General features: G+C 34.4%; 1 protein-coding gene across 2 annotated transcripts; it reads right to left on the bottom strand.

Annotated features, from left to right (window-relative positions):
- Positions 1–8,378: 8,378 nt before the first annotated feature.
- Positions 8,379–11,621, bottom strand: LOC133792738 (UDP-glycosyltransferase 87A1-like). 2 transcript variants are annotated; one of them, XM_062230652.1, is made up of 3 exons: positions 11,521–11,621; positions 10,900–11,386; positions 8,379–9,510 (listed from the first exon to the last, which is right to left on the bottom strand). In XM_062230652.1, the coding sequence occupies exons 1-3, from the start codon at positions 11,530–11,532 to the stop codon at positions 8,567–8,569; spliced, it is 1,443 nt and encodes a 480-aa protein (XP_062086636.1). In that variant the 5' UTR covers positions 11,533–11,621; the 3' UTR covers positions 8,379–8,566. The 2 variants fall into 2 exon arrangements, with proteins under 2 accessions (XP_062086636.1, XP_062086635.1); XM_062230651.1 differs by lacking the exon at positions 11,521–11,621 and having other exon boundaries at positions 10,900–11,431.
- Positions 11,622–12,028: the final 407 nt, after the last annotated feature.

Below are 12,028 nucleotides of genomic sequence, written 5' to 3'. Positions count from 1 at the left end.
AAATTTAAACTAAACTCATTTGCCCTATTCTTCGAAACTACTACTAGGTTTTTTGTTCTTTGTTTTGGTATAAATTGTTTTGTGATTGTGTGTGTTGGATTGTTAGTTGGGTCAATTTGTTTCACCATCTGGGAAGGTCTTTGTAGGAAAAACTCCATGAGCTATAGACTAGAAATAGAGGTTATAAAATGTAATTCTGTTTGAATTATCTCTTTTGGGACATTAGCTGGATTCAATATACATTCAAAGGCAAGCTTAAGGGAAGTTAAGTGTTAATATGTGATTTTTTTTCTCTGGTAGTATTCTAGTTTAATGAAGTTAGTGGTTTTACCGGTGTATACAATGTGTGCCATTACCTTGAGAACTTAGCTTAGTTATGTTTATGATAACTCAAGAATTTGCGTAACTAATGATACATGATGCATAAACTATATATATATATATGTATATATATTTGTTCCCTCTTAATAATTTCCAATATTCTGGAGTGTTGATCAAGTAACTTGCAGTTGTTAGATATATTTATTACACATAACTCAGAGGACACATGCCATAATTCTCAAAGATAATGAGACAAATATGTATATATTAATATATGTAATTAATTATAGCTGATGTGCTTCAAGAATAAACTTATTACTTCATTATTACTAATATTCCTTGGCTAAATAGCTGGTTAAGAACTCATTTATACACTTGGATCTTTCTGTAGATTAGATATGTATGATTTCATAACAATTTTACATGTAAGACATTAAGAGAAACTTTCTTAATATAAAGTAATTTTGAATTGATCTTGCATTGCATTTTATATGGGGCTAAAAGAAAATAGAGAAAATTATTGTTCTCTTCTACTACTATAATCTTGGTGTGATTATTTAGCCAATTATTTGGTTTTGTCCACAAAAATTGAGCAAATATGAGTAACATTAATGGAACGGGATCCTCTGTCCTAAAATTGTCATGTTCCCTATCTATGCAATAGTTGTAGAACATTTTATTTGGCTTCGGAGAAAAGTTAAAATATTTTGTATAAATATCTCATTTATGAATGATTATGCAAGAGTTCTTCCTCATTCGTAATTGTGATGATTGGTTCAAGCCACTTAAGTGATTGCTGAAGTGACATTTATTTCACAGTTGAATCTTCAAAATACAGTTATTTCAGTTGGTGTAAGGCAATATTTGTTTGAAGCCTATAAATAGCTTTGTTCACTCACTTTCGGATAGATGTTTTTCAAGTTTTCAGCAATAGAATTTTTGTTCTGTTTTGCGAACTCTGATTTAGTGAGAGAGTGATTGTATGTGGAGCAAGTCTTTGTGTAATTTGTACTTGATACTCTAGAAGAAATAAAGTATATCTAGCCATTCTTTGAGGTTGTTCTACCTTGGATGTAGGCTCTTAATTGAGTTGAACCAAGTGAAGTTTCTAGTGTTGTTTTTGGCTTAAAGTTTTATCAATTTTATTCTAGTTATTCTGCATTACCTTTCTTGTTTGTTGTTCTTGAAGGGTGTAGGATTTACACCACAAGTGGTATCAAACGCACAGGTCAATAGAGGTTCAAGATCAGTGGCTTTGGTATTCAAGAACTCGATTTGAAGATCAAGAAAGTTGCCAGAATGACATCTGCAAAGTTTAAGGTGGACAAGTTCACATGGCAGAATGACTTTGGATTATGGAGAATCAAAATGAAGGCAATGCTGGTACATCAAGGCATTGCAGAAGCCATTGACAGTAAGGCACTTGTGGAGCTTGGTGATGACAAGAAAGAGCAACAGGAAGTTCAGACTAAAGCTCATAGTGCGATTCTTCTTAGTCTTGGAGATGAAATTTTGAGGGAAGTATCAAATGAAGAAACTGCTATCGAATTATGGAACAAATTGGCCGCAATATATTTGAAGAAATCTCTAGCAAACAAACCTGGAGAAGAAATTATACACTCTCCGCATGGATGATGCCAAAGACTTGAGGAAACATCTTGATGATTTTATTCGGATCATTCTTGACTTGAATAACATTGAATTAACACTAGATGAAGAAGATCAAGGTATAATCCTTCTCAATTCTCTTCCTAAATCTTATGAGCATTTTGTAGATACTATATTGTATGGAAAAGATTCACTAACCATGGCAGAGGTCAAAGTTGCACTTATTTCCAAAGAAATTCATAAAAGATCAAATGATAGAGGTGAATCGAGTGGAGAAAGACTCATAGTAAGATGGAGAAGTGATAAACGTGACTTCAAGAATTATAAAAATCATGGTGAACATCCAGGGCATAGTTACAATGATGGATATAGACAAAGATCCAATTCAAGGTCAGGGAGGGAAGAAATGCAACTGCTGCCACAAAGAATGACACTTCAAAAATGAATGTTACTCTTTGAAAAATAAGCCGAACCGTCAAAAAGGGAAAGACAAATGTGAAGCTAGTGTTGCATCTGATGGATATGATTCAGCTGATGTGTTAGTGGTCTCCAATGAAATTTCTAGTGAAGATTGGATACTTGATTTAGGATGCTCTTTTCACATGTGTCCCAACCAAAAATTGTTCTGTAATCTTGAAGAAATTACTGGCGGATTAGTTCTCTTGGGAAACAACAAGGCATGTAAAGCTCAAGGCATTGGTTCAGTAATAATTAAAATGTATGATGGTGTTCAAAGAACCATATCAAATGTTAGATACATCCTTGAATTGAGAAGAAATTTGCTTTCTGTTGGTGAATTGGCAAAGAATGGATGTAAAATCAAAATTGATGGAAACCCCTTAAAGGTCTCAAAGGGATCTCTAGTAGTTATGACAGAAGAATTTAGAAATTGTCTCTATTTCCTTATTGGCATATCTGTAAGTGGAATAGCATCAATTGTTACTCATAATAGTTCGGACAAGACTCAACTATGGCACCAAAGACTCTGGCACATTAGTGAAAGTGGCATATCAGAACTTGTGAAACAAGGGGTACTCAGTGGTAAGATTAGTGTCAAACTAGAATTATGTGAAGAGTGTATCTATGGAAAAATTTGTTGAGGAAATTTGGTACCTGTATGCACACTACAACTGAATCACTAGCTTATTTTCATTTGGATTTATGGGGACCAACAAAAGTTCCATCTTAAGGTGGAGCAAATTATTTCATGAGCATAGTGGATGATTACTCAAGAAAAGCATGGGTAATATTACTAAAATTCAAAGACCAATCACTAGAAAGTTCCATCAATTGGAAGAGACTCACAGAAAATCAAATTGGAAAGAAAGTAAAGAAATTGAGGACAGACAATGGACTCGAGTTTTGCTCCAAAGAGTTTGACAATTTCTGCATTCAAGAAGGCATTGCAAGACACTTGACAGTAAGGAAAACAACCCAACAAAATGGCCTATCAGAAAGAATGAATAGAACTTTGTTAGAGAGAGTGAGATGCATGTTAAAGGGAGTTGCAATGGAAAGAAATTATGGGGTGAGGTTGTTACTATAGACTGCTACTTAGTTAAGAGATGCCCATCCGTAGCTTTGGATTTTAAAACACCCCAAGAAGTTTGGGCAGGCAAGAAGCCATCCTATGAACAGGTAAAAGTGTTTGGTTGCACAACTTATGCCCATATCCGACAAGACAAGTTGGAATCAAGGGCAATTAAATGCATGTTTATAGGGTATCCTAATGGAGTTAAAGGATACAAGCTATGGTCTCTTGAAGATGGTTTTAGGAAGTGTATTGTAAGGAGAGATGTCACTTTCAGAGAGGATGAAATGCCTATGAAAAGAAGTAATGAATCTACTTCAAATTCAGCTCAGAATAAAGCACAGATTAAGGTGGAAAGTGTTGACAGAAATCAACTTGATTCAACAAGTGTATTGGAAAAATTCAGCATGGACAAAGCAAAGGTAGTTTCAACACCTTTAGCTCCTCATTTCAAATTGTCTAAGTCTCAATCTCTACAAATTGATGCATAAATGAAACACATGGAAAAAGTTCCCTATACAAATCTTGTGGGAAGCCTAATGTATGTTATGGTATGTACCCGACTAGATACAGCACATGCCTTGAGTGTGGTTAGTAGGTTCATGAATAACCCTGGAGAAGCTCATTGGACAGCTTTGAAATGGATTCTGAGATACATTAAAGGAACAACAAACATGGGATTGGTGTATGGTCAAAAAATTGAGCATCTTGAAGAAGTTATTGGCTATGTTGATAGTGACTATGCTGCCAATGTTGACACAAGAAGGTCTCTGACATGTTTTGTGTTTATAGTACTTGGTGGAAGTGTAAGTTGGAAATCAAACCTCCAAAAGGTTGTGGCATTATCCACCACTGAAGCTGAATATATGGCAACAACAGAAGCATTTAAGGAGGCAATTTTGCTTAAATGTTTGACTCAAGAACTTGGCTTAAACTCAAGTGATATTACTATCCATTGCGATAATCAAATTGCTTTATGTAACAACCTAAATTTCCTAATAAGGTTTAGGACCTTTATTAGGAGGTCGGGAGGGCCATAGTTGAGTTATTGTGTCATTATATGATTAAATGCATGTTTATGCGGATCATATTATTATATGATGATAAATGCATGCATATGGGTATAAATTTTGTTATGAGGGCATTTTGGTAATTTGGTCTGTTGAGGGCGTAATTGTATATTTGTATGCATATTGGTAAGCTATTGCTGAGGCCACATTATAATGTGGAATTGTTCGAGTTGTTCGGCATGAGACAATCTTCGGGTATAAGTTAGCAGTTTGGTCATAACGGGAGTAAGTTCGGGGCTCGGGGTGAGTCTTAGGGTAATTTGGTGATTAGAGTGTTGCCGGGAGTTAAGGGGTAACGGGATATGAATTATTGATATTCGAAGATATTGAGAATAGCGGGAATTGGAGGGTGCTAATTATGGTTAACGAGATAGGTGCGAAAGGACAATTTTGCCCTTGATGGCAATTAAGGATTTTAATTAGACTTGAGGGCATTTAGGTCTTTTTACCCTAAAGGATATATATCCATACTTAAACTAAAAAATTGTAGAAGGCTATAGAAAAACAGAGCACCTCTTCCTTCATCAACCGTTCATCATTTCTTCTCCTTTTCTTCTTCAATTTTGAAGCTTCTTTTGAGGAATTAAGCTGGGGAATCAAGTGTTGAGGATCTAGGGTATTGTTCCATCACTGAAGAGGAGTTCATATCGAGCTTGAGGTAAGATTCTAACCATTAGAACTCTAGTTTTCTGCTCTGTTTTATTATTGGGTTCAGTTGAGATTTTGGGTTTGAAAGTTGAGTATTCAATGGGGTTTTTTGCAAAGCTTGGTTAGGTTATGATGCCTAGCACTGGTATATATGGTATTTGGGTTCAATTGGGGGTTTAAATGGTGTTTGGAAGCTTTTGAATCAGGTTGGAAATGGAGGATTCGAAGGAGGAAGAACCAAGGTCATGTCTGATTGGTCCTAGCGCTATAGCGCCCAAAGGGTAGCGCTACAGCACTAGCCAGGGCAAAATGTCTCTGGTTGTAGCGCTGGGGCCCTAGGGGGTAGCGCTGTAGCGCTACCCTGTTTTCTCATATGCATATTTTGGGTGTTTTTAAGGGTTTTTGGCTCGGGGTTTCAATCCTTAAGGCTTGGGATCGAATCTACTCACTGTTTGGGTACAATTCGAGGTCCTGGGAGTGAGGTTTAGGTTAAGACCCTTTTATTGGTATTTCCATTAATTGGATTCCATATTTGGTTATGACTAGGTGACCGCTAAAGGATCTAAGGATCGATCGTTCTCAAGGGTCGTTCGTAACGTATTTCTCACTCGTAAGAAAACTGCACCTGATTATGTGGTTAGGATGGGATTAAGTGCTCCCTATATTTGTATGCATTGTTGTGTGATTGTGATGAACCATGTGAATATGATGGGACTAAGAGCTCCCTATATTTGTATATGATGTCATGAGATGGTATTATGCCATAGGGACATATGATAAACGGCCTAAGAGTGCCGGAATCAATATTTGCGCACAGGGCGCGGCTCAACCACTAGTAGCTGAGGACAGCTTATTAATCACTGAACTCGGTTAAGTTGGCCGGAGTCAGTGGGTATAACACTGGGTGCGGCCTAAGTGAGTCGAAGACAGTGGGTTAAACAGAGGGTGCGGCCTAAGGGCGCCAACCCTGAATATTGTGTAATGGTTGTGATAGATTGTTGAATATGAATATGATTATTGTTGTTAATTTGATGAATATGAAATGTTGATTATCTGGATGACAAATCGTGATTTTTCGATTGTTATCACTGAATAGGCAAATGTTATGAATTGTTGAATGCTTGGTTATGTTTTATGGAATATCTGGTTATTTATATTGATCTTGCTATGATATCTTGTTTTCTTGCTGGGCCTCAGCTCACGGGTGCTACGTGGTGCAGGTAAAGGCAAGGGTATGTTGGATCAAGCATGAGTTGGAGAGCTCTGGGGCCGAGGTGTACATACTCGGCCGCCACGGTCGAGGGTTTGTACAGGGACGGAAACCTAAAATGTGTATTTTGCCATTAGAGTGGCCTGTGTTATTTATAACTTCTGGAATTTTTGTAAATATGTCATCTAAACCCTGTTTTGAAATTCAATGTATTAAACTTTCATTTTTTAACGAAAATAACATGTTTATGACCAAAATCTTTTACTCCTAATTCGTTGATGACGTTAGATTCACATTTTGTTTAAATGACTTGATTAGCAAGTCTTGCACTATTATAAACACACAGTGTAACGGTCTTGGTTACTCAGGACGTTACACTTTACATTTGATTAAGAATCATATGCTACATGAGAGGTGTAAACATATAGACATTAAATATCACTTCATTAGAGATATTGTGACTCGAAAGGAAGTTCTAGCCAAGAAAATCAGCACAGAAAATAATCTATCTGGTATGTTAACAAAGAGTGTTACCTTGCAAAAGTTTAGGCACTGCCTAAGCTTGCTTAATATTGAGGATATTGATCAGCCTTAATGACATTTGTTAGAACAACTCTTATTTCTTTTTACTTAAGTGACTGAACCAAGGTGGATTTGTGATGATTGGTTCAAGCCACTTAAGTGATTGCTGAAGTGGCATTTATTTCACACTTGAATCTTCAAAATACAGTTGTTTCAGTTTGTTTGAGACAGTGTTTGTTTGAAGCCTATAAATAGCTTTGTTCACCCACTTTCGGGTAGAGATTTTTCAAGTTTTCAGTCGTAGAATTTTTGTTCAGTTTTTCAATTCTGTTTTGTGAGCTCTATTTCACACAGAGAGAGAGAGAGAGAGTGATTGTATGTGGAGCAAGTCTCCCTTTGTGTAATTTTTACCTGATACTAAAGAAGAAATAAAGCCTATCCAGCTATTCTTTGAGGTTGTTCTACCTTGGATGTAGGCTCTTAATTGAGCTAAACCAAGTAAAGTTTCTAATGTTGTTTTTGGCTTTTATCAGTTTTATTCTAATTTTTCTGCATTACCTTTCTTGTTTGTTGTTCTTGAAGGGTGTAGGATTTACACCACAGTAATTAAGCTGTTAAAGTTCTCTGGCCTAACTAGGTTGGTTCGTATCGAACTAAAGAGGTCATATGACCAAAGCTTATAAAATGATGAACAAGTTTTTCGTAATATATGAACTTGTTCTATTTGAAACATCATAAAAAAAAAATCAATTCATTTTTAATCTCGCCTTTCGCTAGTTTTCACTTATATGAAATAAACACACTTTTTCTGTCTTCGAAGCTGTATAATAGTCTTCTGACTCAGCAAAAAGATGAGTATTTTCGAACTGTTTGGAGCAGATTAATCCTTCCTAAACATCGGTTTATGCTGTGGCAAGTGATTAATTCTCAGTTACTAACAAGGGATAACCTTAATAGGCTGCATATCCCATTGATTTCTCTGTTGTGTCCGGTCTGTGATAGCCACCAGGAGAATCATGCTCACTTGTTTTTTGAGTATTGTCTTTCATCTCGGTTGGTGCATCTGATTTTTAACTGGTTGGGTTTTGCAGCTTGGCCTTTGGATTTTAAGGGCTGGCTGGTTTGGCTTACTAGAGCTAGGAGAGGTACTAAGGCTAATATATTTACCATGGTGTTTGCAGCAACCATTTATAGTATATGGGCCAACAGAAACAGATGTTACTTTGATGGTTACTCCTCCTCTGTTTGGACTTTGGTTCAGGATATTAAATTCACTACTAAACATAGGCTTTACTTAGTGTCTAACAGACTTAATACAGCTCAAGATCAATTGTATATTCATAAGCTTCTTTGTAATTAATGTCTGGTTCGGCCAGTCATAGTCTGTTGTAGTTTTTGTAGCTGAAGTTTGTTTGTAATTGGTTGGTTCACTTGTTCAATGAAGTTTTTCTATTCTTCTTGACCAAAAAAGAGTAATAAAATATAATGAATTGTACTTACAGAGCATGATGGTGATCTGCATATAATGGCAAATCCAAAATAAGTTGTTTCCTTCTTGATATAAAAAAACTAAAGAAATGTGAAAATGCAAACAATGACGATTACAAATTTGTCAACATAACTCATAGCTTTATCTCAGAACAACGTACTACTAACTTATGTCTCTGAATTGCTTGGTGAAATGTTCTCAATAAAAGCATCAAGATTTTTGTGGGATGAACCCCCTTTGGAGTTTGCTAGTTGACATGATTTTTGAAGTTCTTTGACTCTGTTTCTCATCAGTTTTGTGTCATTGCTTTCTGGATCCATGAATTCCTTGGCAAGTTCCGAAATCTCATCTCTTCTTACTAAACTTATTTCTTCACTCCCTGCACATACTATCTTTTTCTTATCATTAACCTTACATCCAATCTTCCATTCCTCAACAATTTGCTTACTATTAGAATGTTGGTCTGCAGTTATAGGAAAAGTCAACATTGGAACCCCAGCATAAATAGCTTCCAAAGTAGAATTCCACCCACAATGAGTCCAAAATCCACCAATAGAAGGATGACACAACACCCTCAATTGTTCACACCAAGGCACCACAAACCCCACATCACCACAACCATCTTTAATCTTTGTCACATTCTCACGTGCCACCCACATGTGTCTTACGCCACTAGTTCCTATCCCAGCTACAATTTCATCCAATTGGGTATCTGACACTGAAAGAAAACTCCCAAACGAGATGTACAATACAGATACTTTAGGTTGAGAATCTAGCCACTGTATGTACTCTGGGACAGTTTCACTTCTTATATTATTAGTATTGTCATTAGAAGGATTTTCAAGTTGAAACTGGTTATTAATACTGATAGGTCCGATAGGGTAGATGGGGAAAGAGAATTTGGGCACCAAAACATCAAAGACTTGTGATTCAAGCTCATACACCGAAGTAGATAGAAGGTATTGTACTTTGGTTACCTTGGAAACAGCCTCTGTTATTAATTCCCTCATTTTTTCATTGTTACTGTGAAAAAGTCGGTCTGATATATCTGCGAGACGAGTTGTAGAAATGCCTGGTATATAGTCTACAATTGTGTCGTCTCGCTCTGTATCTGTACATTATCAAACCAATGCGTATATATAAATTAAGCTAATATAAATCAACAAGAAATGTTGAATATATACATTTCAAATTCTTAGGAAAATATTATAATTTACATAAAAAATATTTATGTTAAACAAATAAATAAACTATACATCGATTAAAATTGTAACTACTAAACTAAAATTTTATGTTCTCATATGACTAATAAATAATTAACACATAATTTAAAATTATTTTAAAATAAATATGAAGCAATTAAATTGAATGTTGATAGATGATGATATCACTATATTAAGACCATTCCCAGTAAATGATGTATAATTTATGCAAAATTTGGCTCAAAATACATGTGAATGATATATTTGACTCATTTTTTGCATTTGTAATCCAATGCGATATGCAAGGGGCAAATCAGCTAAAAAAAGTCAATATAATTATTAATGTTTATTGAATTTTTTTTATTAAAAGATAAATTAAAAATTAAAAAATTAATAATTTGTATTACTGAGTGGCAAATAAGTAATTAAAAATTGTAATATTTATTGTGGGCTAAATTTGATTGATGCTATATTTTGTGTTAAATTTTGCACAATTTTTAGCATGGGAGAGATTTGACACATATTTTAGGTCATTATTGGAGTTCAATTTTATGAAAATTGGCTAAAAATAGATATACACAATTTTTATAGTATTCCATTAGAGATGCTCTAAACCCTGTTAAAAATTGAGGTAAATAGCATTTGGGGTCCTCAAGTTTTACTAATTGTATCACTTAGGTCTCTAACATTTATTTTGTAGCAATTAGATCATCAACATTTATTTTTTGGCTCACTTAGATCCCTAAAATTATATTTTATTAAATATATCCCAATTAATAAGGGTAAAATAGAGTTTTAACAAAAAAAAATAATATTTTTTTTATTTTCAAATCTTTCTTTTACTAATTGCTACAAAATAAAAGTTGATAACCAAAGTCATACAATTAATAAAGTATGGGACTCCAGTTACTGTTTACCCTAGAAATTGTAATCAACGTAATTACTGAAAGTGACTAATATCCAAAGCAATTGAATTAAATGCCGATAGATAATGATATCACTATATTAAACGCAGTTAAAAATTGTAATGAACGTGGTTACTGAAAGTGACTAATATCTAGCTATTGTGGTAGATTAAAATTTTCTAAGTTTAATAAATAAAAAAATAAAAAATAAAAAATAAAAAGCAAAGAGCATTCTCTTACTTGGTAGTGCAGAAAATTAACTTATAACAATTAAAGAACAGTACGACCATATATAACATATAAGAGATTAAAAAAAACGAACAATCATTTTCTACAATTAATTCGACTGAAAGAAACCAAACAAAATAATAAGCCGACAAAAAAAAAACTTACCTGGGGTTTGAATTGGGTAATGGCCGTTTTGTTTGAGAAGATCAAAGTGATAGAACACCGAAAACATAGAAGCGGAGAGTGGCCAGAACGAAGCTACCGGAATATTCCTCTTGTTCCCAACATGGATGGGCCAAGCCATTATGCTATCAGCTATGATAGCCTTCACCGGAGGTCCATGAAGGCCATCAAGCAGCTCCTCAAAGGGAGCTTCCAACTTGGCCGACACCGCTTCAAAAAAGCCACTCAAGTCTTCTGCGCGTACATGCTCGGAGGGCACGACATTGGGTATGGTGGCAAATCGGATGTTATCGGGCTTCGGATCCGACCCGATCAACCCGAACCACTCCTCCGTTACGACGAAGGTGATGAGGATGTCGTATTTGACCCGAGAGGACAGCTGCTTGCACAAGTTCATCACGGCGTTGATATGGCTTCTACCTGGATAGGGCATTGCCACCACGTGGCAGGCCATGGTTCCCGTGGTTGCCTGATCATTCACAAGGGCATACATAAGAAATAATTATAAATAGAAAAAAAAAAAATACATATATATATATATATAATATTTGAAAACATGGCAGCTAATATAATTCAAGACGAGAGAGAACATAAAACAAAAACCTTATTTTGCATAAGTTAAAGTCCAAGCTCTTCGAGCAAAATATCTGTGACGAATATTTGTGAAAGTAGTGATAGAGTAATCGAATTTATAGTTTGGGTACATATTTTATAACTTATGTTTTCAATAATAATAATTTAGTACCTTGAAATTTAAAATTGTATCTATTTAGTATCATATATTTTATTCAAATACATATTTTGATAGTATGAATTCAAATTTGATCAATAATTTTTGTTCGTATAATTAAATTAACCTCAATTATAAATAAATAAGTAACCAAAATATATCATATTTTTTTAGTCAAACTTATAATCTTTTTAAATTATAAAAATAATTAAAAATATATTTTAATTAATAAAAACAAAATAACACAATTACGAAAAAAGTAAAATAATTAAAATAATTTTTTTGTTTTTTTTAATTGACTAATATTTTGAATTACTTTTTTCACTCTTTTTTTAATTATGTTATTTTTTTTATTAATTGACTAATATTTTTAATTACTTT

This window comes from Humulus lupulus, chromosome 7 (assembly GCF_963169125.1).
Source record: "Humulus lupulus chromosome 7, drHumLupu1.1, whole genome shotgun sequence".
Lineage (NCBI taxonomy): Eukaryota > Viridiplantae > Streptophyta > Magnoliopsida > Rosales > Cannabaceae > Humulus > Humulus lupulus.
The sequence above is the reverse complement of the archived record's forward strand: the minus strand, read 5'-3'. Positions and strand labels throughout refer to the sequence as shown.